This window comes from Erigeron canadensis, chromosome 1 (assembly GCF_010389155.1).
Source record: "Erigeron canadensis isolate Cc75 chromosome 1, C_canadensis_v1, whole genome shotgun sequence".
Taxonomy (NCBI): Eukaryota; Viridiplantae; Streptophyta; class Magnoliopsida; order Asterales; family Asteraceae; genus Erigeron; species Erigeron canadensis.
The window spans coordinates 23712495-23740313 of NC_057761.1; the positions used below are offsets into that span (position 1 = coordinate 23712495).

Consider the following 27819-nt stretch of genomic DNA (forward strand, 5'->3'; position numbering starts at 1 on the left):
GTAAGGAAATAATGGAATGAAAAAAATAATAATAAATAGAATGCGCACCCATACAATTAGGGGTGTTATCGAGTCGAGCCGAGCTCGAGCTTAGCATGGCTCGAGCTCGACTCGAACCATATTTGCTCGGCTCGAGCTCGACTCGATAGCTCGATGAGCTTTCAATGTATAGGCTCGAGCTCGACTCAGTTTACCTACAATGTGGCTCAAGCTCGGCTCGAAAAGCTCGAAAAAGGCTCGAGTTTGACTTGTCTATAAACATGACTCGAGCTCGGCTCGAAAAACTCGAAAATATATATCACTTATAACAAAATTTTTACAAATAGCCCTTGTAGAATTAAAAATTTACTATTTAAGAATTATATATATAAATATTTACATAATATATGGAAAGTTCGAAAAGCTCGATAAGTATTCGAGCCGAGCTGTGTAAAGCTCGAGCTCGACTCGATAATTATTTCGAGTCTTAATTTAGGGCTCGGGCTCGAACTCGAATTTGATAATAGTTTGACTCGATCGAGTCGAGCTCGAGTTGCTCGATAAAAGCTCGGCTCGTTGGCAGCACTACATACAATTGATCCATACGGCCCATTGGACGAGAGCCCAAAAATGGGCGGAAATAGAAGAGCTTGAAACTACAGGTACCAATCTTGAAGAAAAAATTGTTCGCACGAAAACCGTAACGGATTTTCACATATATATATAGAATATCTATATCTGTATATGTATATCTATATAAAAAATTTAATAATCCGACGAACTTGAATACTCAATTTACCCTAACCGAAAAAATAAAATCAGATATCTGGTGCTACGGAATATACAATCCTGTCGACCGCAAAAAGAAACTTCGAAACTAAAACCCGAAGGGCGATTAATTATTTAATTCTACTGGTATCAGCAATAGTGTTTTAATCAGGGTTAGGGTTAAAATTAGAATTTGGGTCAGCTTAATTCGGTTTAGACTTAAGCCTCGTGTTTGTGGCGGATTACAAAAAGCCATGGGATAATTTAAGGTTAAATAAGCTTGAAAGTTAAATACCCCCATAGAATTGTAGTATTATCTAGTTGTTTAATCAATCATATGTGTTTAATCGTCAATCATACCAAGCAATTAATTCCTTTTCATCTATTTTTATTTATAAATAACATAAATTTATACCTGCAGAAGAGATACATTGTTTGGAAATGGAAATACGTGACAAGATAAAAGATGCACTTTCTAAATGTTGTATAGAAGGTAGTGGGTCAATCATACAGTTTTGGTCACCCATCGAAAACAGTTGTCTGCTTTCAACCGTTGATCAACCTTTTTCTGTTGATTCTCCTGATGTTCTCCAAAAATATAGATTATCTTGTCTAAATTATTACTATTGTATCGAAGAGAAGGAAGACGAGGACGACCCTATGATCATTAGTAGTCGTAGTTCTTGTGTACCTGTAGCCACTGCTTTCGTTGACCGTATGCCTCAGGTAGTTGTGAACCCGAGTATGGTCGGATGCAGTGCCTTGCTTTGTTCTGCGTTCCAATGTGGATTGACTTGTTTCTTAACCATCCCCGTCTTTTTGAATCAGACCGACTTCGCTAGTTCTGTTGTCGGTGTTCTTGAGTGCTCTTTCAGCTACTCTGATTTTCTTTTTGAAATTTTTGAAAGAGTGGAAATGGCACTTGAGGTATGTTTATTTACTTTAATTAATTATTAGATTATGTACCCTGCCTTAGGATTATTTTCCATAAGCCCATTTTTGGTGGCTTTCTTTGAGGTAATTTTTCAATTTTAAGCCATGAGAAACTCATAAGTCAGAAAATAAGCACAAAAAATGGGCTTATGGAAAATAATCCGAACAAAATTTCTCAAAAGTAAGATACACCAACACCAGACCTCAATCATGTTTCTAAGAATGACCCCTTATTACACATTTCAACTACCATCTGACTGGCCGGACGAGGTAAAAGCTTTTTTAATGTTATCATTCTGTCATTGTTTAAGTATATGGGTAGCTGCTGCAACAGCCACCATTTATATCTATTGTATAGTTATATCATGTATGTATGCATGTAACAGATTATACCAGGTGTCAGTGCTGCCATAGATGAAGTTGAAGAGGCACTAGGACTCGTTTGTGCATCACTTGACTTACCTGTTGCTCAAGTTTGGATTCCTTACGAGAACGAACCAAACCATACCATTTTATCTTGCACTTGGGCAAAACCAGTGGCTGCGCTCCGTGTGATTGCTTATTTTGATGATTCGGGTGATCCTCCTTTGCCATTCATCAACACTTATTATGCTACGTGTGGTACGCTGCCTTTGAACTTGCGGGATGGGCTTGTTGGGAAGACACTTCAAACTTACGAACCACATTTTTGCAGAAATCTTTATGAGCTTAGGGTTAATGGGCTGTTGGGGATGCTCTATGGTAGGTCTAAGTACAGCTGTTTTGTGATATGCTTGAGGAACATCAACACTGGAAATGTTGATTACGTGTTTGAATTCTTGTGGCGTCAAAGCAGAAGCTATCTTATCTTGTTTGAATCACTATTATTAGCACTAAAGAAGGGTCTGCCAAGTTTCCAGTTTGCTTCTGGTGCACAACTTGATGATGAATTACGTGTTCTAGATGTTGAAAATTCTACAGGAAGTGGAATTGGATCTTTCAATATTTTTGAAAAGAATAGATTATCACAAATACCTAAAGCATTGGAAGAAGGCAGGAGATTAGTGGCTGAGGATTGCATGTCCTCTTCGGAGTTGAAATTCAAGAGGACTTCCATCCTATTACCACGAGCGGATATTAGACAACAAAAAACTGGAACTACTGGTAATCATAGTCCTTTGTTTCATAAATACTTGTTCTTACATACTCCAATTGTTTCAGTTTGCTAAAGATTTTTGATCCCGTGACATTGACCAAACTTCTTTATTTGTTATTGAAATTGATTTTATAGTTTCTACATGTGCATCTGAATGCAAAAACATTGTTCTGGGCATATCAGAGTCACAAGGATCAAACTTTGTCAAGCGAAAGTTGAGCGACTTGTATCAAGAAGATAATAGATCAAATCTAGACCATTCTTTCAGCAGCAACAGGTGTTTGGGTGATGATGAACTTATTATAGAAGCAGATAATGATGAGAAGGACAACTTGGGTCTGGGTAGCGATTTTGAGGATGAATGGAAAATGCCGGATGTTGACAGAGCCTCAAAGAGTTGCATTAAATGCCTGAGAACTGTGGGTACCCAAACTCTTTGGAAATGTGCCCGACTGGTACGTATCAAATCACTTGTATTCAATACTGTTTCTTTTCTTTATTCGTCTTTTGGTATTGAAGGGGTGATGCTCTCTTGATTAACAATTATATTGCATTATTAAGTCCACATTTCATGCTTTTGTGGTACTCTTCTGTTCATTACCTATATCTTGGGATATCAAAACTACATATTCGATTTCATGTTTGCCCCATTTCTTAGATGTCTTGGAAAGTTGGACAACATAATTCTGATGTGTACCAATCCATAAAACAGAAATTAGGCGACAAACACAGAGGATAACACAAGAATGAATAAAAGATAATCTGGATAAGCTCAGCAGCCCTAGTCTGGATTATAGCCCCCGCAGCCCTGAGTTCCTAATAACAACAATAATAATTTCCAATAATTAACCCTGATGGCTGGCAGCCTTATTTAAATATAGGCAGACTTGTTTACCAAGTAATTACTAATAATATTAACCAGTAAAATACCCGTGCATTGTGCCCGGGTTACGACTACTTAAAGTGAATGTATAAATCACATTAAATAACTAAAGAAAATGAGACCAAATATACCAAATCAACATAAACTTTATCTAATCACAATCCAAAATATAGTTTGAAACATATTCAAACTATACCTTTCAAGCTGAGTAAAAAAAAACAAAAAGCCTTGTAACAAAACCATATTTAAACCATACCAAAGTCATAAAAGAGATATTCAAGCAACATAGGGTGGTTCCCTATGCTATTCACATTTCCGCATTTACATTATAAAGCAAAAGAGGCCAAAGTAGCCTTCACGGTTCCATCTGCCTCCACCATATTCTTCTTTGCCTCTGCAAGCCTCTGCAAGCCTCCGTGGCTCTTCTCTCGGCTTCAGCAGCCCTCGGCCCAAAACAAAGGTTCGTCTGTTTATACAGAGCTTTCAGAGTTGTTACTTCCCTCTTCAATAGACGATCTTCTTTTCGTAACCCTGATCACAAAGTACATACTCATCTAGCTGCTTCTACACTTAAGAATTTTCCACCTTCACTTTCCTCTTCACCACTGCAAACCTCTAAACCTATGTAGCTAAACTGTTGGCAACAACAACCCTCTCTTTCCAAGTAGGCTTCATCTGGTCCAGGGACTTCAAATCTGCCCCCCTCCTCCAATACACCGATCTTCTCATAATACACCTTATACCTTGCTGCTCCCTCTTCTTGAGGATCCAATATCACCTCAAACTTCTTTAAAGACCTATCTTACATTTTAACTATTTGTCACGGAATTCTAAACATACAAATATTACTTATAACGCCAAACAACTTACCTCGCTTGTGTGATCGGATGATGTTGTGGTAAGCTTGCTCTCATTATCCTGCAGCATGTAATTTTAAGTACATTGTAAATTGTAATTAGCTATAGTGTCATAGTAAATGGAGTGAAAAAGAACACATAAAACAAATAAATATAGGATTTATATGGTATGCCTAATGTGCCTTGTTTACCAATTGCACTTATTGGCCTGAAACAAATTATATATAAGTAACCAAAACAATTATCTCAACATACCTGTAGAGTTGTAGGATTTGCTTCTGATATGATCCCACATCGGCCAAGTATGGGATTGGTTGGTGTTTTATAAGCCTAGGTGTCCCTTCCTCCTTTGGGCTAGCTTTTGGGAGTGAGTTCTACACCTAGCTTAGGGCATGATGTTAGCCTATTATGGGATGGGTTCGTATCAATTGGTATGAGAGCTAGCCCTACCTTTCGAGGTTCTAACGCTCGGAGTGGTGGCCTATGGAGCGGTGGCTTGGACCCAAGGAGAAGGGTGCCAACCGTGACCAACATAGCTATGACCAACGAGGACGTTGGCTCTTCAAAGGGTGGGTATTGATATGATCCCACATCGGCTAAGTATGGGATTGGTTGGTGGTTTATAAGCCTAGGTGTCCCCTCCTCCTTTGAGCTAGCTTTTGGGAATGAATTCTACACCTAGGTTAGGGCATGATTCGAGCCTATTATGGGATGGGTTCGTATCAATGTCACAACACATGAATGTAAAAATTTGAAACATTGTAGTGAATAATGATCGATACTCCATAACAAAATAATACCGGTTGTAGCCCAGAAGGATTTTCACATACTACAACTTAAGGGTAGTTATCAAGCGTATCACCCATCCCACCCATCCCACCCATCCCATCACCTGTAGATTTTATAGTAGGGATAAGCCGACAAGCTAAGTCCTTAGTTTATCTTTAGACTCAAAAAGTACTCCTTCAACTAGCTTTCTAATTACCGACACCACTCTCTAACTGAAAAAATAAAATTTGATCTTGCTCCTATGAACAACGTAGGCGCAAACAAAAAAGGGAGGTTTATCTCACGCATCACGCACGGAACATACTTTCATAGTCTCCCATTTTTTTTTGTTCTTGAATCCAAAGTCTCTTTCTCACCGTCTGCATATTGAAGTTGTTTAACACCAAAACCTGTTAGATTGAATCGGTCGAAAAACAAAACAATAAGAAAGTGATCCATCTCGACATTAGTTATGCCTCCCAAGTCGATTGTGATGCTTTGATGTTATATTTGTGTTAGGAATAAAACTGCATACACACAAGAACCAGAATATAACAAGAAAAAGGACACGAGAGATTTAACGTGGTATCTCACACTAAGACTAAGCTGTGTGAACTAATCCACGGGGGGTAAAGAGGTTTTCTATTGGTTTTCCTCACAAATACATGTATAAGAGATGTGTTTATATAGATTAGGGAATAAAAGTTGTTCCCCAAGTTTCCTAATAAACCAGGCCTAACTTAATCAATAAGGCCTGCTGTAATTTAGCTCAAACAGAAAGAAGGCATGCTGCCTTTAGGGCTTCTGGAACTTTCACAATCAGTTAAGGTTGTCTGCCTTAATTTTGACTTTCACTAGCCTTTTAATGGATTGGGCCGTAGACAACAATAACGCCAACAATTTGTATGTATACATAGCACAAATATCACGAGATGAGTTATGCCTCCCAAGGAAGAAAATCAATAAACATAAATATCATTATTATTAATTAAAAAATACATTAGAAACGATAAACATTAAAAAAACAACTTACCATCATACTCTCTTAAAGTTATAATTATCAAGAATACACGCGGACCATGCGTGATGAAGGATTTTTAAGTTGTATGGTTCCTACTTCTTCTTCAATCAACCGACCCACCATGAACTTTTGGTGATCAAATAGTTTGGAGAATCAATATCCCAATCCCAATAATAACTAAAATAGGGGGTCTTAGTTAAAATCAAGAACAAAATAGATGGCTGTATAATAGGGGCATTAGTTGTATCTTATCTGCTTAAATCTATATCCATTTGTATATTATCACAATAACTACCCATCCTTTTTAAATGGGTCAATTTATAGGGTTGTGATTAAAAGCCTATCAGATCGAACGGACATCAATAAATAAAAACTGCAATTACCGGCAACAATATATATATAAAATAAATAACCAAGAATAATAATAATTATCATTTAACCACCTCAAGTCATACGACTCTTAAAGTCTGGACCCATTAGTTAGGCCTATATTCTTCATTGATTCATATCATTACTCCCGCCCCCAAAACAAACACACCTTGTTCTCAAGGTGTTCCTTTTAAATCGTGGTCCAGGATCCCATATCTTTCTTTCTCTGGGATATCGGTGGGGATAATTGAAAGACCCAAAAACATGTCCAAAATCATTCCTAAGCTGCTCATAAGACACCCGATGCGGCAATGCCCCCAAATTATTACACATCGTTTTAGCTTCATATAACTTGGTGCAATAGTAAGCTCATATAGAAGTTCAGACTTTGGAACACTATGTTGTATGTTTCCGAGCCCAAAGTCAGCCGCCGATTTCTTAACCATTTTGAGAAAAGGGATCCTTTAAATGACAGGATTCATGCTGTAAAGAAGAGTGAAGGGACCATCCTTTCCTTTTAGTTGTTCATGACTGATGTGTAATTCCAAGAAGACACCTGCATGTTGCACCTGATCTTCAATGTTGATGGATCAATCAAGCTCATCATTATATAATAATGCATCTGAGATTTCTTCATTGTTGTCGACTTCATCATCTTCTACTTCTACAATTGTTGCTTGAATATTTCCATTCCTAAAGAACTCATTATCCTTTATCACTTCCCCAAGAGTGATATTAATATCAAACTCCAATCTTGGTTATAAAAAGAAGAATTAGAATCAAATGGAGAGAAAGAATCTGCAAGCCATTAGAATCAATTTTAAAAGCCAACGAAATCGCATCTTTCACCTTAGTGCAGCTATATTGATGCCAGTATTAAATATTTCTTTGATTTCAGGTTTTAACCCATTGATGAATAAGTATATACCGTAGAATTAAGAAATTCTTCAAAATTTCTAACCTTATCAAATAATGTTTGAATCGAATTGCAGTTATCGGTAACGGTACCTTCGTGTTTCAATGCCATTAACTGCTCCATCGAAATTATTTGTCATATTTAGTTTAAATAAATAACACAATTAAAGCCACAACAAAATAACAAGCAAACCTACAGCAAACACGACAAATACGTAAATAACACAATTAAAGCCAACTAAAGTCTCTTGTTGACTATGAATATATTCATTACAACTCTCAACATTTAATTTCTAATCAAACTATTTTCTGAAAAGACCAAACACGAATTGCAAGAAAACCCACGAACACAAGCCAATTTCAAGACAAAGACCGACAATAGTCGGCTGTTACAATTAATAAACTGGTATTCGAACTCCATTAAGCTCCAAAAGTTCGAACAGAGTAAAAATAAAATTGTTAGGAGCAACCTTAGCACAACGGATGCATTTAAAGAAGAAGATAAAATAAGAAAATAGATATACGACACACGAGATTTAACGTGGTTTGGCCCTATTCGGGGTCTAGTCCGCCAGATGCAACTAGGTTATTTCATTAAAAGCTTCAACAATAGAAATTATAATTACATAAGAGGGGTACATATATAGGAGGAAGAACTAGGGTTTTTTGCTAGGAAAACCGGCCCAAAAGGCCACAAGCCCACAAGGACTTTAATCCCAACAACCTCCCACTTCAAGCCCTTGCGAGAAACTTGAGTCCGGCATCATGCGAACAATATCCTGGTTATAATGTGACTCCTGTAATCTTCAGATAACAGAGATCAAGGTTGGGGAAGATTGGATCGACGATAGTGGAGTCTGTTGGGGAGGGGGGGGGGGGGTTCTCTATTATAGAAAAATTATATCTATTTTTGAGGCGTCTTTCAGCCACCTTACAAACCTTTATCCAACCATCTATTTCTATATTCCAGCCTTCATCAAGTCTGGCGTCTGAACGTCGATTCAACATGTGTCAATATACTCTTCGTGCTCACCCTGTTACAAAATCCCGTTAATGTTCAAACCTTTGAAAATGCTCTGCACAATTTTCAATCTTGATTTCGTAGGAGCAAGTCAGACAGTCAAACCTTTTGATGTGAGTCAAACCTTTTGATGTGATTCGTTCTCTATAGCTATAAGATTAGGGATAAGCATACGACCCAAAACCGGATCACGGGTTTGATTTTGTTGCTCGCCGGGTTTTGACTAGTGAAGAACAAATGCCCCTTAAACCTGAGAATCTAGCAGAACCCATCCCGCCCCTCCCGAAAGTGGTAATGTGTCGGGTCACTGGTTCGTTTATGTTGCTTTGACGGTCATGAGTTGCACGGGTTGGGCTGAGTTTTGACCCGTGCTCATGCCTACATGAGATGATCATCTTAGGTTGATCTTTTTGTTGACCGATGCTCCTATTGTACTCGTAGTTTGTGAAAGATGAGTAGAAGTCCTAAAGTCCTTTAGTGCCAACTGGACTCTTAGAAGTCTCGAATTACGAGTTAAGACTTTTCAATGGAAGTTGGTTCACTTCTCTTGGTAGCACATTAATCTGCACATTCCAAAATTCTTATCAACAGATTCACGAATGCTTCAATATAGTCGGTAACATGAAATAAAGCAAAATAGAATCTGGAACAAAAGTTTATACTGCCTTTCGATGAGCCCCAAGATCAACCCTGACACATTCTCAAAAGCGAATGTTATCAATGCAACGAACTCGGTAACCACCACCAACACAAATGCACCCTAATCGTGAATCCAAATAACTCGAGATAAAAGTCAAACTGTAAACCGAACAGAATGATACCTCAACGGCTCAACCTCTGACTGATGACGAACAAGAATGTCGCGGTAGTAACAAGAACACTAGCCAATACCTCTCGAACAAGAAAACCAAAACAGTGTTTCTATCTTACAATCTATCAATAACCCCAAAACCCCCCCAAATTTTAGAAACTCTTATCGCAAAAAATCTAATAAAAAAACAATGAATTCAATCTAAAAGAACAGACAGAACCTCAATCGGATCTTGAACAAATTTTAGATCTAAACGGCGAAAAAAGGGTTGTGCTGACAGCGGCGGGGATCGACAGCTCCGGTGAAAACATCCGTAAACCAATCCTCAAAAAGCCATCTGTGATGGAACACGACAACTACAGTGGTACAATGAGCGGTGGCGAGCAAGGGTTGTGAAACCCTAAATGCGGTAGTGGTGGCTGTTGTAAATCGTCGAAGGAGGCAAAATCGAACCCCTAATCACTTGAACGACAGCAGCCACACGCAAGAGCAGAACCCAATCAGACCTTAGCTCTACCACCACTTGTTAGGAAGAGCCCTGGCACATCAGAAACATTTAAACAAGAAGATAAAATAAGAAAATAGATAAATGACGCACGAATATAACGTGGTTCGGCCTTATTAGGGGGCGTAGAATCGCGCAGTTCACCTGTTGCAACTATGTTATTTCATTATGCTGGAACCATATAAATTACGGTGATTTAGGAGGGATACATATATAGGAGGAACAACTAGGGTTTCTTGGTGAACAAGGAAACCAGATTGGCCCCCCTAAACACCTAATAAAACCGGCCAAGGACTTCAAACCCAACAAAAATTTAGAATATTTGAGTGACAAAGAATTGCGACGTAATCCTTATATAAATAATAAAAAAAGGGGTTGAAGGAAGGGACCCTGCCCTTGTATCCCTTATATTGGATACTCACCTGTACAGCTGTATCACCCCGTAAGGCTTTGGGTGTCAATGAAACACCTCCACTTAATTCCCACAGGATATGGGCATTCCCACGGATCAAACCCTCGTCATTTAAGACTTCCCTGTGGGCCCTAAGTATTATGGGTGACGGGTACCATTGGGCTATTGGCACATTGGTAATCCTTATATAAATAACGAGACACTTGACCACCAATTAGAAATTTATAATTAAATTACTTTTGCCACTTACTTCACTACCCCTGTGACTCTGTTGTAGATACGACCCCAAAGGCCTGTCACCTCATGATTCTTATTATTTTCCTAAAATTATCAAATCTTAAAATTTCAAATAGCGCATCAAAAGAAAATTCAGATATAAAAATCATAAACTTTTCAAAAAAATTTTATTTATTTATTTAAAAATTCAAAAAAGTGTAAGGTTGACTACTAAACAAATGATGATTTTGCTACATATGATTGGAATGACTTGTTAAAACCTTTCAAGTTCCAAAACTTTTCAAATTCAAAACATTCAAACAATAAACATATTTAAACATTTTCTAAATATTAAACAATGCACATTTCAAAATTTGAACATTGCCAAGCTACGTGCAAAAAGTAAACATATATTAAGGAGGACAAGTAAACAAATGTTAGTGCCATGTAGGATAAGAGCTGGGGTGAGGGCTTAATTAGGATACAGGAAACATTCATCTTGTCACTTAGCTATGGGTAGAGATAATTATAATAGAGTACCAATATTACAAACAATATCCATATACATGTAACAGTTAAAATGTAAAATAATGTTGTTAATAACTTTATTAATATTTTTGGTAACTTAGATTTTAGAGGAGTTACAATACATTCGATACACAAGTATATCAGCCATACAAGGTAATCTGGCTTCTCAAATGTATATATGATGTGTTAAAACTAACCAGTATAAGGTTGGCTGTTGCATCAACTTACCATTTAAAAAAAATATAAACTAGTCACCTCTTTTTCTCCTCTTTGATTTACTACCAACTAGAAATTAGCTGTAAGCATATTATTTTACAACTCTCACCTATGTATGTATGTATGCAACAGATTACACCATGTCTCAAACGTGCCTCGTGTGATATTGAAGAGGCATTAGAAATCGTTTGTGAATCACATCACATAACTCTTGCTCAAGTTTGGATCCCTTATGACAATGACAAGCAGGTGCCCTGTTCCTCAAGTGTGGAGAAACCTCCAACGAAACAACTGTTTGCAGCTAAACTGACTGGTTATTATGATGATTCTAATGGCGGCCTTTCAGCTTCCCTTAAGGAGTATTATGATACTTGTGATGTGCTTCCTCTGGATTTAGGGGAAGGTCTTACTGGGAAAGCACTTCAAACTTATGAACCGCACTTCTGCAACAATATCTATGAGCTGGATGATAATGGGTTATTGGCATTACTCCCTGCCAATACTGAATGTAGCTGTTTTGCGATATGCCTGAGAAGCATTTACACTGGAAGCCTTGATTATGCGTTTGAATTCTTATGGCCCCACAGGCGATTCTGTTTGTGGAAGCCGCTGTTGGTAACACTAAAGAGGTGTTTACCGAATTTCAAGTTTGCATCTGGTGCACAACTTGGTGATGATATATCAACACTGAAGGATTATTCAAGTGACAAGGTTTCAACTGGTGTACGACTTGATGATGCATCACTTATTCCTGATGGAAACACATCAGCACATATACCTAATGCATTCAAAGGAAGGAGAGTGTCTAACGACTTGCAAGCAAATCAAGAGCACGCTGAAACTTTCAAGAGCGAGAGTGTGATGTGGCTGGGTTATAAACTAGTTATAGAAGCCACATTTGGAGATCATGAGACCTTATTTTATCTCAACGGATCATCAAAACTAGCGGATGTTAAGAAGAATATCGATAAAAATTTGAAGTTGGGACCTTGTAGTTACACGCTTGAATACCTGTTGAAGGATTTATGGGTAACGCTGGATGATGATAGGGATTGGAAGACTTGCATAGGAATTCAGAAACAATATGGCTATGAAACTATTCAAATACGCATATTATTAGAATAGTGGAAAGTTTTTTAATTTATCATCTACACATGTTTAGTCAATCATGCTTTAAAACTGAACTTTAAGTCGAATCATGCATATTGACTACCCGCAATTGAGAGTTATAATAATATATAATATATGCATCTTTAAAATTTGAGTTTGCTTTCTTTAATAGTTTCTATCTACCCGTGTATTCTACAAAACAACATGAAATGAAATCCACATCTCCTGTGATTGGCCCATTGTCGTGGTCTCATGAATATAAATTCAGCATGATGAAGTCACTGTGGCCAATCTTCAAGTGATGGAACGCTACAATCTACAACTATGTTGGGTTATAGTAACATGTAAATAGTAAAACAAATGTGGTTCTTATAAGCCATCATATATATAAAATAGAAAGAAAAAAAAACTCGAACCATATGCCCCGACACTTAAAGAACATAACTCTGTAAAAACCTTATCCGATGGCAAATTTTTTGCTAAAACCACATTTGGTATACCTTTAAACAATGAGAATACCCTATTGCCACAATGAGAAAATTCAATAATACTTATTAGGTAAACCCTAAGGAAATGAACAGAAGGCTTACCTTGCTCCCCATATATACCACTTGATGACGTACCATCTCTAAACAATTGTGAACAAGTATATAATGGCTAAGAATGGCCAAGAGAGGCTAGGGAAGGCTCCAGCCTTGCAACATCACCACACCATGGCCGTTGCAGTTGGCAAGCCTCCTGCCTCACGCCGCAACCAACCTCATAGGGCTACGACACCCACCGTACAGTAAGTGTACAACTTATGATGTAAGATTGTGTAAGTGGTCCAAGAACCATACACCCAGACGATCGTACTTTGCCAGAAGTTGTTACACTAAAATCAACACCGAATAACGTTTAGGTTACCGTTAACGTTACTGTTTGGGACCAGCTCCTGGCAACTTCCTAGCAGCTCTATAAATACTCCCAAATCGCAATCCTAGAATCCCTAATGAAAAACACACAAAAACCCTAATACTCTGCTTGGTGGCGTGAAGCAACTTTGATACTTCACACCGGTTGGGAACCGCCAACAAGCCTTGATCCTAGATTTACATTTTCTCAGTATAAGATTACCCTAACTAATTTAAGTGTAACTTTACCCTTAAACAAGTGGCGCCATCCACAATCAAATCTGTTTAAAATCTTGTAACGAAAATGGCAGAAGAAGAGGAACCGAGGTCGCCTCCAGGCTTCGAAACCTCCCATACGTCCCCACGGGTACCCCCTACAGCCAGACAGCTAGAAGAACTTCACCCCGCTGTTAAGGGAGTACCTTCGGCACATTGATATGCAAAGTGTTCGAACAAGGCTAACATATTCAGACGAAGTAGACACGTTGGATGAAAGGGCCGAAATACAAACACCCATCCGTGGCGCCTTTGGGAGCAGGCACGGACCTAGGGTACACTTTGATGAAGCACCAAGAAGGCAAAGTAATATCAACGAAGAATACCAACAGCAACCTCAAAACTTACCTCCAATGGCGGAAGAATATGTACGTGTAGCAGGCCAAAGATACAACCACAACTATCATGCATACATGCACCCCCCACCAACGCATTACCATAACACTCCACATTCACAATATTTTACACCACAACAGACACGAGGCTCCCGAAACAGGAACACCTCGTGCTACCCTTCGCAACCTAACGAGAGGTATTCACAATCAAATCCACAAAATCCCAATAATTATCAACACTACCAATATAACACTACAAGTTATACACAACCAACCTCCGGCTGGGTCCCGAGCGAAGAAGACATGATAGTTCAGACGGATCCAGGACCCTTTGTCCAATGGATCGAAGACTATCCATTACCAGAAGGTGGGCTACCAAAAGGCATAGAAATGTACGATGGAAAAGATGATCCGGATAATCACCTAAAACACTTCAATGGAATGATCCGCATGCAAAGGTGGAATGTCACAGTGGCGTGCCAGATGTTTGCCCTCACCCTGAAGGATATAGCCCGTGCCTGGCTCGATGCTCAACCGACGGGAAGCATAGTTAACTTTGAAGATTTAAAACGAAAGTTTTGTTCCCACTTCAGTCAATAACGAAAATATAAGAAGATGCATCTGGAGGCACATAACATCAAACGGAGAGAAAATGAAGACAGTTCATAACCCGGTATACAGATGAGACAGCTCTTATGAAAGGCCTTAGCGAAAATCAAAAAATCTCGGGGTTCGTACATGGGTTACGTTTCCAACCGTTGGTAGAATTCCTTTCCACAGATTTGCCAGAGGAATACACGACCCTCATGGACAAAACATACACTTTCCTGGTAGGAAAAGAAACAGCAGGAGGAGTCACCGGGCCAAACTATGGAAAAGACTTAGACAGAAATAGGCGGAATCGTCACTCCCGCCAAGAAAGGTTCTGGACGGCTCCCTTTAACCGCTACCAAGGAAATCCATCGGGAAACCGTAGCACATTAAATAACGAGTCAAAAAACTCGCGGGAGATTCTAGCTACAGAAAAGGCCACGGCACGAGGAATGCGAAGCAAAGACACAACCAAATTCTGCGAGTTCCACAACAGATACGGTCATGACACAAACGAGTGTAAATTTTTCAAGAGCAAAGTAGAAGAAGCAATGAAATCCGGGAAGCTGTCCACACTATTGAAGGGGATCAAAGAGCCTGCGGCCAAATAGACCAAAGGCAAAGAGCCAATTATAGAAGCACCAGAACCAAAGTTGGAACCCTTGGAGTATCCAATAGCAGCTATGATAACTGAGAGAAGGCAACCACCAACCACGTCGACAAGAAATGAAGAGTGGAAAAAGGTAGCCATCAATTCCCCCCCGGTAGAGGATGAAGAAGCCTCTGAAGCTCCTATAGTAATCGAGGCTATTATTGGTAATCACCCAGTGAAAAGAATACATCTGGACACGGGAAGTGGATGCGAGATCATGTACGAACATTGCTTCCTAAAGTTGAAAGCAGCCTTGAGAAGGATGAGAAAGGAAAACGCCAGCCCGCTGGTGGGTTTTTCAGGGGAAAGAACATGGTCGTTAGGCGAAGTTACATTAAACGTGACCGTCGGAAGCATCCCAAGAATAAGAACGGAGGCTTTAACATTCATGATCGTAAGGGAAAAATCCCCTTATAAAGTCATACTGGGGAGGTCAGCCATGAGAAGGATGGGAATGGTTCCATCTCCAATCCATTCAATTGTCAAGTTCCCAACTCCTCATGGAGTAGGCTCCGTCAAAACGGAACCTCGTCCAGAGCGCCAATGCGCCCAAGTCACAGCCCTGGAGCAAGGAGAATCATCAAAGAAAGGTGAGGCTATTGAAGCTGAAACGGAGAAGCTATACATCAACAACGAGTATCCCGAACAACACGTGTCTATTGGAAAACAATTGCCTACCGAATGCAAAAGGAGGCTAAAGGAAATCTTGCAAAAAAATAAAGATGTGTTTGCATGGAAGCCCGCAGATATGACAGGCATTCCCAGGAAACTGAAGATCGGTGAAGAAAATTTTGACACCCAACACCGTCTAAATACTCGGCCACACTTAGAACCAATAAAGCAGAAGCGGCGGAGTTTAGCATCTGATACAAGCACAGCAGTAAAAGAACAAGTGCAAGATTTGGTAGCCGTCGGGATCCTGCGGGAAGTAAAATATCAGAGTTGGGTGGCAAACCCAGTGATGGTCAAAAAACATGATGGCGGATGGAGAATGTGTGTTGCTTTTACAGACATCAACAAGGCATGCCCAAAAGATTGCTACCCGCTACCCGAAATTGACTGGAAAGTTGAATCACTTGTTGATTTTCGCCTAAAGTGTTTTTTGGACGCCTACAAGGGCTACCACCAGATCCAAATGCATCCTAAAGACGAAGACAAAACAGCCTTCTATACCACAGAGGGAATCTTTTGCTATAAAAAAATGTCATTTGGTCTGAAGAATGCAGGGGCTATATACCAGAGGCTAGTGGACAAAGTGTTCGGGAGGCAAATTGGCAGGAATTTAGAGGCCTATGTAGATGACATGTCATCAAAAGTAGATATGAAGAAGATATGTTTATGGATATCGAGGAAACCTTCAGAACACTCCGATCAATTAACATGAAGCTCAACCCAAAAAAATGCTCATTCGGGGTAGAAGAAGGCCAACTTCTAGGATCAAAGATATTCAAAACATGAAGTCCCCACAGACTCTGAAAGATGTGCAAAGTCTTAACGGAAAGTTAGCAGCTCTCCATAGGTTTCTCTCCAAGTCTGCGGACAGATCATTTCCCTTCTTTAAGACATTGAAGGGATGCTTGGAGAAACGACAATTCAGATGGACGGAGGAAGCCCAAAAGGCTTTCATGGAGCTAAAAGACTACCTGTGTCAACTACCCACAATGACAGCTCCAAACCTGGGAGAGGTACTTCAAGTGTACTTGGCAGCCTCGGAAGAGACACTAAGTGCGGTGTTAATTGCAACAAGAAAAGGCGTGCAGAGGCCTATATACTATGTCAGTAGGGTGCTCCAGCCTCCGGAAACAAGATACCCAGAAATTGAAAAGCTGACGCTGGCACTTGTGCATGCAGCTAGGAGACTCAGGAGATATTTTCAGGCACACCCCATCCAAGTACTAACAGACAAACCAATCAAACAAGTCCTTACAAGACCGGAGGTATCGGGTAGACTAGCAAAATGGGCAGTAGAATTGGGAGAACATGAGATTGATTTCCGACCAAGAAACTCAGTTAAAGGGCAAGTACTTGCAGATTTTTTAGCCGAGGTCCCAGCTAAGGAGACAACAGGAAAACGAAAGGCAGCTTCGGAAGGAGTCAAAGAAGAGCAGAATATACAAACCCCTCCAGATACATGGAGGCTATTCACAGATGGAGCGTCAAGTGCAGATGGCTCCAGGGCCGGATTGATCTTGACAAACGCGGAAGGCCAGGAATTCACTTACGCCTTACGTTTTGATTTCAAAGCATCAAATAATGCGGCAGAATATGAAGCCTTTCTGGCTGGTCTAAGGATAGCTAAGGAAATGAAAGTAAAGCACCTACATGCTTGTGTCGACTCCCAAGTAGTAGCTTTCTAGATAAATGGAACATATGAAGCAAAGGAACCAGCCATGAAGAAATATTTGGAGAAAGTAAAGAAATCCAGAAGAGCTTTGAAACTTTCAAAATAGAAAACATAAGTCGAAATCGTAACAAGATAGCGGATGCATTGAGCAAGCTAGCCTCAACATCATTCGCACATTTAACCAAAGAGGTGCTGGTAGAAACACTGAAAAGAAGCTCTATTGAGGAAGAGGTCGTGGTGGCCCCAATAGAGGAAGAAGGACATAATTGGATAACGCCCATCATCCAATATCTGACAAGCGGCCTCCTACCGGCAGACAGAGATGAAGCAAGAAAAATAAGGATAAAGGCACCACAATATACTCTCAAAGATGAAGGTTTATATAGGAAGTCCTACCTTGGCCCCTGGTTGCGGTGCGTAGGGCCAAGGCAAGCAAAAGAAGTAATTAGGGAGAAACATCATGGAGCCTGCGGAGCCCATGCCGGAGCCAGGACGGTGGTAGCCAAAATCATGAAGATGGGTTACTATTGGCCCTCCATGCACAACGACACCTTACAAGAAATCCAAGCTTGTGATTCGTGCCAGGTGCATGCCACAGCTCCCAAGCAACCAAAAAATGAACTCATCCCAGTCATGGCTGCATGGCCATTCTCCAAGTGGGGAATTGACATAGTGGGACCTTTCCCAGTAGCTCCAAGAAAAATAAAGTTTCTGGTGGTGGCGGTAGACTATTTTACCAAATGGATAGAAGCCAAACCTCTGGCCACTATCTCAGGCAAGCAAATGGAAGTATTCACGTGGGAACATATAGTCACAAGATTTGGAATCCCTCAGATTATAGTTAGTGACAATGGGAAACAATTTTGTGAGGGAGTTTTTCCACAATTTTGTAAAAATCTGGAGATACAACAACGTTTCACTTCCGTTGCCCATCCTCAGGCCAATGGGCAAGTGGAGGCAATGAACAAACAGATTGTTCATGGAATCAAGGCGAGGCTGGGAAGGTACCAAAATGGGTGGTTGGACGAACTTCACCAAGTATTGTGGGCACTACGAACTACTCCAAAGACGAGTAACGGCGAAACACCATTCAGCTTAGTATACGGTTCGGAGGCCATGATACCAGCAGAGGCGAGCGTTCCCACAGCCCGTAGGACGATTACCGAAGAAGAAAATGAAGAGCAGCTAAGAACAAACCTTGCACTACTGGAAGAAAGAAGAGAGTTGGCCTCAATCAGAGAAGCATCTTACAAGAGGCAAATGAAGAAATACTACGACCAAAGGGTCAGGAAAGAAGCATTCTTACCAGGTGACTACGTTTTTAGAAACAATGATGCTAGCAAAGCTGAAAAATCAGGAAAATTAGGCCCCCAATGGGAGGGACCCTACAAAGTAACCGAAGCCTGTGGCAACGGCTCTTACAAGCTTTCTACCCTCCAAGGAGAAGACCTTCCACGAACATGGAACGGATCTCAGTTGAAAAAATGTTATTTGTAGTTTAGTTTAAAAAGCCAAAGCTTGAAGGCATGTAAATTAGTACAGGCTCCGGCCAATTTGAATTAATGAAACATTGGACCACGGCTACCCACGCCTGGATCCCATTTAGCTAATTGCGTAGGCGACACCCAAACAAGGGAAGGCAATAAGTAGCAAAATACTAAGGTTACGGCTAACGTTGGCTAACCAAAGCTAACCACGCCAACCCTTTTGGATTCTTCCAAAACAAAGTATTCAAGCTCAAATAGCAAAGGAACACGCCCTTGGCTAACCTTTTTTAGAAGTTAAACATATATAATGTGCACACATTGGACATAAAACCTTTTCGGCAAAAATATAGTAATGATACTTAGAACTTGTGGTCGATAATTATCCCACAAAGGTGCGTGGGCCCGCAACCTTGCGCCACAAAACCACAACAGCCTTATATAAAAAAAATATATAATAAAAGAAGTCATGATATTCTAAGGTCTGCCTCCACTAGCCTACGGGAAACTATGGCAGACCGGATTTAAGACCCCGGTGAATATAAATTCAGGGGTGACTTGGTATTTCTCATTCAACAAGCAAGTAAGAAACACACAAAGCGTAATCCATAACGCATAATATCCTTGGCAAAAAAAAAAAAAAAAAAAAAAATCACCAAGACAAAACATAGTAGGTTCAGGATACAACATACAGGCGAAAAAGAAACACAAAATAGTTCCGACCGACAACGACCTGTTACAAACAAAGTAAACGAAAATAACACAAGATCAAGAGGCATGGACAGTGGAACCAGAGGGTGCCGAAGACAAAGTAGGACCGGAACTTTTCTTAGCTGGTTTAGGCACAGGTTTGGGTGCTGGGGAGATGGCTAAAATAGCTGAGGCAGGCAAGTGGGAGCTCGAAGCAATGCTTTCAAGATACACATACTTCTTCTTCTGAAAACGCTCCGCTGCTTTCTCGAGCTTATCCATAGCATTTGGCTGATAGCCCTTGATCATAGAAATTTCCAAGCCTGGCATAGCAGCCGCAGCCCTGTCCAACCCTTTGTGCACGCCCACAGCCATAGCATACTTTTGCACCGTACCCATCTCCTGAGAGAACTCAAAACTGTCAATTAATTTACTAACGAGGGAAGGGAGACCTTGCACGACCTGCTCTCGGTCAAGTTGAAGAGACGAAAATTTCTGTTCCAAGTCTTGGATGGAGGCATCCTTAGCCGAAAGTGTATTTTTCAAAGCCGCAACTTCCGTAGACAAAACACCACACTTATCTACCTCTACAGCATACTTGTTTTTACACTCATCCCTCTCAAGTTCCATAGAGTTGAATCGCCTCTGAAGCCCGTCCAAATCATCTAACAAATCATCTGCTCTTCTTTTTTTCAAACAACTTTTGAGTTTTTAGGTCCTCCAATTTAGACGCCACTAGGTCCGGGTTGACGCTATTTTCATAATGGGTAACTTTGCGAAGCAGCACTTTGTTATGTCTACGTAACCTTGCATGCTCCAGCCCAATAACCTCAAGCCTCCGGGCTAGGTCACCCTATAAAAACATATATATGTAATAATAATAACAATAATGATAATAGTAATGTATGGCGAAAATAGATGAGCAGAGAAAGAACAATGTTAATACGCATACATAAATAACAAACCAAAAATGACTAAACAATACAAATATATGTGTGAAAATTGCTCATACTCACCGCTGTAGCCATACTTCGAATGGCAGTCTCATTTACAAAGTCACGATAAGCACCGTGGGTAAGAAGGGCCAAAGACTGAAGTCTAGCTGGAACCATAACGCGGTTGACAAATTCAGAACGATCATCTTCCTCATCTAAGTTACTATTACAAGGGATGTTCGGAAAAGACACGGTAAAGGGAGACTCATCCTCAGGAATATCTGGTATCCGCTGGGAAGGCGGACCTTCGCTGTTAGAAGGCTCCACCCCATAATAATTAGACAAGCTATTTTCTTTAGAATTGGTGGCAACATCAACATCTTTTTTAGCCTCAGTCTCAATCTTCTCTTTTAGTTGGCGGACCGCCCTGGGACGCTTTCCTGCCCCGTGCACGGGGGGGGAGGCAGCGGCATCAGAATCAGGAAGCCTATACGTACCACCTGACAGTTCTTTCAACTAGACGCCTTTTAAGATTTTAATTTTCTTGGGGCGGGAACCAGAAGCACATGACTGACTACCTTTCCTTTTGGCCACAACCTTTTTCTTTTCCACAACAGTTTCACTTCCCGTAACTTCACTATCACCAACAATACTCTTTTTTTTATGTTGGGCCTTGAGAGCATAATTCCAAATGGTTTTTTCCTTTTCGGCCAAACTTTCCGGGGTATCCTGTAAGACAGTCGGGACGCTCAACTTCTGTCGCTGTTTGACCTTCCGGAAGATCAGGCTCGAAATCGGCCTCATAAGAATCTGATCCCATGTACTCCATGAAAGTCATCACTGCACAAACGCGTTATTCTTAGGCCTCAGTAAGTAAAAAGCAACAACACGCGTATATAATAATATAAAAAAAAATGAAGAGAAGGATCCTGATTAACGTAAGAACACACAGAAGATGAGGAAGATGATTTGGTCGGGTTATTAGGAGATTGGGCGTCGGAGGCATGGGAATAAGCGCCGGAACCGTGGTTGATTGAATCCATAGGTTTGGTCGGCGATTTTGTCCCTCAAATCTTTATATTCATCTCTAGATTTAGATTTAGGGCGTGCTTGGTACAGGGGTTTGTATACGGGTTTTAGGGGTGGATAATGGGGATAATGGGGATAATATATGCTTGTTTAAAAAAAAGAGTTAATTTTAATACATCCTCCTAGGGTATATCATATTATCAAGTTTAGTCCTTGTACTTTTTTTATATCATTACATCTCCCTAAGATGAGTTTTGTTTCATTACATACCCTTCACCTTAACGTCTGTTAGTATATCTCCGTTAACCCCCTCATGTGCAATGCACATGAGGGTATTTTAGTCTTTTAACCTCTAAAATACCTATCATCTTCTTCTTAATTATTTCAACTTGCTTTTTTTTTCACATGCTTCTCTCCTGTATCTATTCAATCATTATAATCTCTAAATCAAAAATAAATCACCATCTCCATAATACACACATACACATCAACAAAACTTAACAATAACATAAACATAACCTAATCATCACGACATAAAATCAAATCAAAAACTAGATCTAAACAATACTAAATTTTTATGGATTTCTTTCAACTGTTTCTTTGTCTCACCTGATTTCATCTCCAGTCATCACTTCCGACCACCCCACCAGCGATCACATGTGGTCGAGGCCACTACTAGGACCTTCTCCGCTCCACCTCAGCTTACCTCGCTAGGATTCCCGCCCGCCCGAATGAATATATATATATATATATACACACACACATGTTTGTGTGTGTATATATATATAAATTAATTAATTTCAGATGTATATGAGAAATCAATTTAAAAAAAGAGATGAAAGAGGAAGACATTCATAAGATAAGGTCGTGTGGCGGAGTTGATGTCATTTGAGAACCGGGCGGTGAGTTTGGTGGTTGTGGGAGATGTCAAAAGTTGGTCGGAAGTTGTGGTAGTGGTAGGTGTACGCCGAGTTCAAAATCGGATTTTGAATAGTAGATTTCGATTGTAAAGAAACGAATCAGGTGTGTGAAAGAACGATTTTGATGTGGCTATTATTTGAAGATATGGATATGTAAGTATCATGTTGAAAAACCAATTTTTGTATTTTGTGAAATCATTTGACAATCATATGTATATGCGATTTATGTACAGATCGAATTGTACATGTAATTAAAGATTTGTACAATGCCATAGATATTAGAAAAAAAGATAGATATTGATCAGTGGTATAGGATTGGGTTGTTTTAGGACCACCTCTTATTTTAGGACCAATTAGGACATGTGTTTTTTGTAACGATATACAAGACTTTTTTGTAAAAACACTAAGACTTTCCGGCGATGTGGTAGCCGTAAAATCATGGTGGTGGTCGGAGATGATCATGGTGGTGGTCGGAGATCATGGTGGTGTGTAAGTTACAAAAAACATATGTCCTAAAATACTAAAATAACTTGCACCTAGTGGTATATGTGTATATGTATGTGATACAGATCCGTATAGATATAGATAGATTTAGGCATTGATTTGGAGAAGAAGATTGCTAAAAGACTAAAATACCCTCATGCACATGTGGGGTTAACGGAGACGCACTAATAGGCGTTATGGTGAGGAGTATGTAATGAAACAAAAAATCACCTTAGGAGGATGTAATAATAATAAAAAAAACACTACATAGGAGAAACTTGATAATATGATATACCCTTGGGGGGATGCAAGAAACTAACTCAAAAAAAAAAAAAAAAAAAAAAAACAGTTAATGAATACCAAAATTGGGTAATTGGCCATTATAGATTTAAATTGGGAGAAATAGTTATCATTATCTTTATTTTTCTCATTAACTATCACGTTTTCCTCTTTTTACCATTATTTTTAGATTTAATTACAGAAATCGTCCTTGTCGTGAGTTGTTACTTGCAGTTTTCGTCTTTAACTTTCAAAAGTTATAGTTTTGGTCCAAAAAATTTGCTCCGTCAACATTTTTAGTCCAAATGACAAAACGAACGTTAAAAACCCCCATCACGTGACTTTCACATGAATTTTATGAATTAAAAAATATCTCGTATCCATGCCCTCCATAAATTTTATGAATTAAAAAAAATATATATGAGTGTTTCACACCTAAGCTTAGGTAATTAAAAACATTATATTCCCATCCCTATATATATATATATATTAAAACATTAGGAATCCGAATGATATTAGAGTCTTTAAAAACTCAAACTTATTTTATAATATTGCCACATAGGAATTTTATGTGGCATCATCATGTTTTTTCCATAATATATTATCTCATATCTATATACATAAATTAGTTATTAAAAGAAATAAAAATAAAAATAATATATAAAGTATAGAAATAGAAAAGGAATAAAGGGGAAACAAATCTTCCAATAGAAAACGAAAAAAAAAATCAAAAATTGTCACACGTTATACTTTTTTTAGCAAATATTTTTTATGTCTCTAATAATAATTATTATTATTATTATATTAAACAAAAAAGACGTATAAAAGAAAAATAACATTAATTGCATCCATTAAATTTGTTTGCTAAATACATTTTAAAAATGTAATATCTCATATATTATCAAATCCTATCATTATGTATTTTTAAATATCCTACAAAATAAAATTAAATCTATATTTTTTTATATTGATTTTTTTTAAATGATTTTGAAAAAGATTTTTCATTTGTTTGGTTTTATCTTTTTGGTTATTTGAACTTTTGATAATGAAAAGGGCTCTTTATTATGAAAAATAAATTACTATCTTTATGTGAATTGGTTTCTAATTTAATATACCTTTACCTATAATCATTTTTTTCATTGATATTTGGTTCGTTACAAGTTATGCATGTTCGTTTCTTTCACAAGTAGTAGTTTGTTTTAATTAAGACATGGGTTGTGATTACATTTATTCCTAATCAAATACGATGCTCAAAGTATCGTCAACTTTCCTCATACTAATCCTCACGATCCAAGTGAGAAAGCAACACTATTAGGTTTCTAAATATGTTCAATTAAGTTTATAATTTTTTTTTGTATTTAAATGTTGTTCATTATATATTATCAATTATCAATGTTTTTATTAAAAGTGTTAGAAAAATTGATTTAACATCCGCACATCGTGCGGGTAAAAATCCTATATGTATATATATATGGAAAATGATAAATCCTCCTAAAAATCCTCCTAATATATCCACTTGTTAACACATGGATTACACTAATTCTCTTTCCTAATCTCACCCCTGATTTTCCACATGTCACAATCCTATTAATTATGAGGATTTTAGGCTAATCATTTAAGAGGATTGATCATTACCCTTTTCAAATCAAAACGATAAGGGGGTGTTTGGTACGAATGAATGAGAAAGGAAAAAATGGAATCAGGGAATTTCTCTTGTTTGTTTGAGAACAAGAATGCAAATGGAGAATGAAAATTTGATTCTCTTTCCATTCTTTTAATTCCACTTAAAAAGTGAAAGAATGGAGGAGAATGAAACTTTTAGAAGGATTTTTTCTCATATCATTCCCTGTGTGAATTGAGTAAACCACCTTTCAAGGGTTATAAATAGTTATTATCACGTGCAATGCATATATAGTCCCAAATCTACAAAATCTCAATATTCTTTTGGCGATTGCTATCCTAAAACCTTGTTCATCTCCATCAACCTTATTTTTCTGTGTTATTCATTTTTTGGTAATATTGATCTCTATTGTTCATACCTGGCAAAGGTACTTCTCACTTTTTTTCACATAATGGAAGAACCCTAACAAAAGCTTTTCAAATCATATGTTGCAAAAGATTTTTACTCCATTTAATTTTAGTTTTAATTGATGGGTTGTGCTTCAACTGGTAAGATCTGGACATGTACTGATTGAAGAAATCAGGAAGTCCATTTTTTTAATTTGGAAGCTTTTAATTATTTATTTATTTAAATCTCATTATATGGTTGCAAAGCGTGGATCTTCTTTTGTAATTTCTGGTTCTATCTTTTTTAATTCATGTGATTCTTTGCTGTTAAAATATTACAAGCAATTTAAGATTTATGATTCTAATCTCATCATAGTCTTGTAAAATTCAATGGTTGGAGGTTCCGGAAGTAACAAAAGCATAAAAAATTTCATGTAATACACAATTTATTTTAATTCCATTGTCTAATGCTAATCAAACAAGGGAATAATTCTCATGTTCGTTTCTTTGTATCAATTCTGTCTTCACACCAAACAACTCAATGAAATTTAAATTTCTATGCTCATTTTCTTTCCCACCATTTCCATTCTATACTATCATTCCATTCTCTATCATTCTCTCCTACCAAACGCCCCCTAAAGGAAACAAGTGATGGCGATTAAACCCGGAAGAAAACAAAGGTTTTGAGGATGTTGTTTGTGGCTGTTGTGTTGCAAACAAATAATAAAACCCAAAGTTTCTATTTTCTTTGTGTTTCACCTGTTGTTTCTTCCGCAAAAGTCATAAACCACAAAAATAATTGGGTCCTCCTTCCTTTTCTCCATAAAAGCAATAATATACTGTATATATTATGTAGATTTTGTTTTCTCTCTTATGTGAATTTCCTTTTAAAAGCTCACGAAAGTTATTCTGTTGCTTACAACAAATTCATTCCCAATGATTAATGATACTAATTTGAAACTTTCCATCTAAGTTCCAAAATAGGAGTGTAACTTATTTTAAGCTTTACTCTTTCTTCCTTATCATGATTGATATTTGTAAAATAAGAAGAGATCTGGATTCTTAATTACACTTTTGGTCCCTAAACAATGGAAAAGACAAAAATACCCATCACGTGGATAGCACATGATGGGTTTTTAAACGGGCGTTTGTAGCGAGGACCAAAAGTGTTAATGGAACATAAATTTTTGGACTAAAACTATAATTTTTTAAAGTTAGGGATGAAACCTGCAAGCTGGGTACCATGACAGTGACAATTTCTGTAAGCTGGGTACCACAACAGTGACAATTTCTGTAATTAACTCTTATTTTTATATCTCTTATCCTCCCATCTATCTTTCTTCATCAAAACAAAAAGTTTATCACATATATCAAAAATATATCTTCCGATAGCTAAAGTAAAATTCAAGCATCAACTAAAGTTATTAATTGTTATAAACTTTGATCTTTAGATCAACAATACAACAATCAACCATCCACAATCAATAATAGATGAATAATGTATAGAAGAATAGAGAAGATACAGAGAGGAAAATTATGTATTATGTATATCTAACGATCTGTGTATGCATGTTACAACCCTCAATATATAGTACAATGATTTCCAATTATACTCACAAGTGATTGACAGAGATTAAGGAGTAAAAGAGGAAAGAACTAATCTACCATATATATTTGCATATATAACACTTCCCCTCAAATATATATTGCAACACACTGTATATGGTTCGTTTTGTTGCCTCATTAAAGACCTTACTAAGAAAACTCAGTGGGATAAAACTTAGTTAAGGAAAAAAGAGTGCAACGCGTGTAATACTCCCCCTGAATTAAGCAAATGTCTTCAATCTTCGAATCCCGATCTTGTGTGACAACGACTCAAAACTACTTCAAGGTGAGGACTTTGTAAAAAGGTCATCTAAGTTCTCACTTGACTCGATTTGTTGCATGGATATTTCTTCTTCTCTTTTGTAGATCACACGTTGAGAAGAATTTTGGTGAGATGTCCTTTAGTCTATCATTATTGATGTAGTCTTCTCTGATCTGAGCTATGCAACGAGTGTTGTCGTCATAAATGGTCTTCGGATCTTCTTGATTGATTCGATCTTGTATGCTTCTAGTATTTTTTCTTGTCTTTCTTTAGGGGATCCAATCATGTTGATGTTGCCAACATATTCAGGTCTAGGCCAAATACCTTTTTCATGTTTCAACTCATACCCAAAACAGCCATACTACTACCGGTTAAGAGGACAGGTTCGAACTGAATCAAAGCATGAACCTACGCACTTCCAAGGCACGCTTATATATATCTCAAGTATAGGGTAATTTACGAGATATTCAATGAGTCGATTTTTGGTACATTCGACCAGATTGTTTAATACCAATTAATGATCTTTTATAAATATTATGATCTTTTACATTTTATAGTAATATCTCGTGATCGTGATTTTAATGTTT

General features: G+C 38.2%; 3 protein-coding genes across 4 annotated transcripts; 2 read left to right on the forward strand and 1 right to left on the reverse strand.

The window, feature by feature from the left end:
* Positions 1-1188: 1188 nt before the first annotated feature.
* Positions 1189-12598, forward strand: LOC122587582. Its single transcript, XM_043759764.1, has 4 exons — positions 1189-1674; positions 2067-2823; positions 2951-3270; positions 11470-12598. Exons 1-4 carry the CDS (start codon positions 1189-1191, stop codon positions 12460-12462), a joined length of 2556 nt encoding a protein of 851 aa, XP_043615699.1. The 3' UTR covers positions 12463-12598.
* A 2627-nt stretch (positions 12599-15225) lies between these two features.
* On the forward strand, positions 15226-16578 carry LOC122587593. Its single transcript, XM_043759773.1, has one exon. The coding sequence runs from the start codon at positions 15226-15228 to the stop codon at positions 16576-16578; it is 1353 nt and encodes a 450-aa protein (XP_043615708.1).
* A 3091-nt stretch (positions 16579-19669) lies between these two features.
* LOC122585213 lies at positions 19670-21793 on the reverse strand. Of its 2 annotated transcripts, XM_043757325.1 has the most exons (3): positions 21598-21793; positions 20729-21487; positions 19670-20565 (listed from the first exon to the last, which is right to left on the reverse strand). In XM_043757325.1, exon 3 carries the CDS (start codon positions 20340-20342, stop codon positions 19791-19793), a length of 552 nt encoding a protein of 183 aa, XP_043613260.1. In that variant the 5' UTR covers positions 20343-20565; positions 20729-21487; positions 21598-21793; the 3' UTR covers positions 19670-19790. The 2 variants fall into 2 exon arrangements, with proteins under 2 accessions (XP_043613260.1, XP_043613259.1); XM_043757324.1 differs by having other exon boundaries at positions 20729-21793.
* Positions 21794-27819: the final 6026 nt, after the last annotated feature.

What these genes read in the sequence shown, in the direction of transcription:
- LOC122585213 (XM_043757325.1), bottom strand. Translation starts at nt 20,342, where the DNA reads ATGGAACTTGAGAGGGATGAGTGTAAAAACAAGTATGCTGTAGAGGTA.
- LOC122587582 (XM_043759764.1), top strand. Translation starts at nt 1,189, where the DNA reads ATGGAAATACGTGACAAGATAAAAGATGCACTTTCTAAATGTTGTATA. An exon ending in GAGTGGAAATGGCACTTGAG is followed by an intron (nt 1,675 to 2,066) that starts GTATGTTTATTT and finishes TGCATGTAACAG; the next exon opens with ATTATACCAGGTGTCAGTGC. An exon ending in ACAAAAAACTGGAACTACTG is followed by an intron (nt 2,824 to 2,950) that starts GTAATCATAGTC and finishes TTGATTTTATAG; the next exon opens with TTTCTACATGTGCATCTGAA.
- LOC122587593 (XM_043759773.1), top strand. Translation starts at nt 15,226, where the DNA reads ATGATAACTGAGAGAAGGCAACCACCAACCACGTCGACAAGAAATGAA.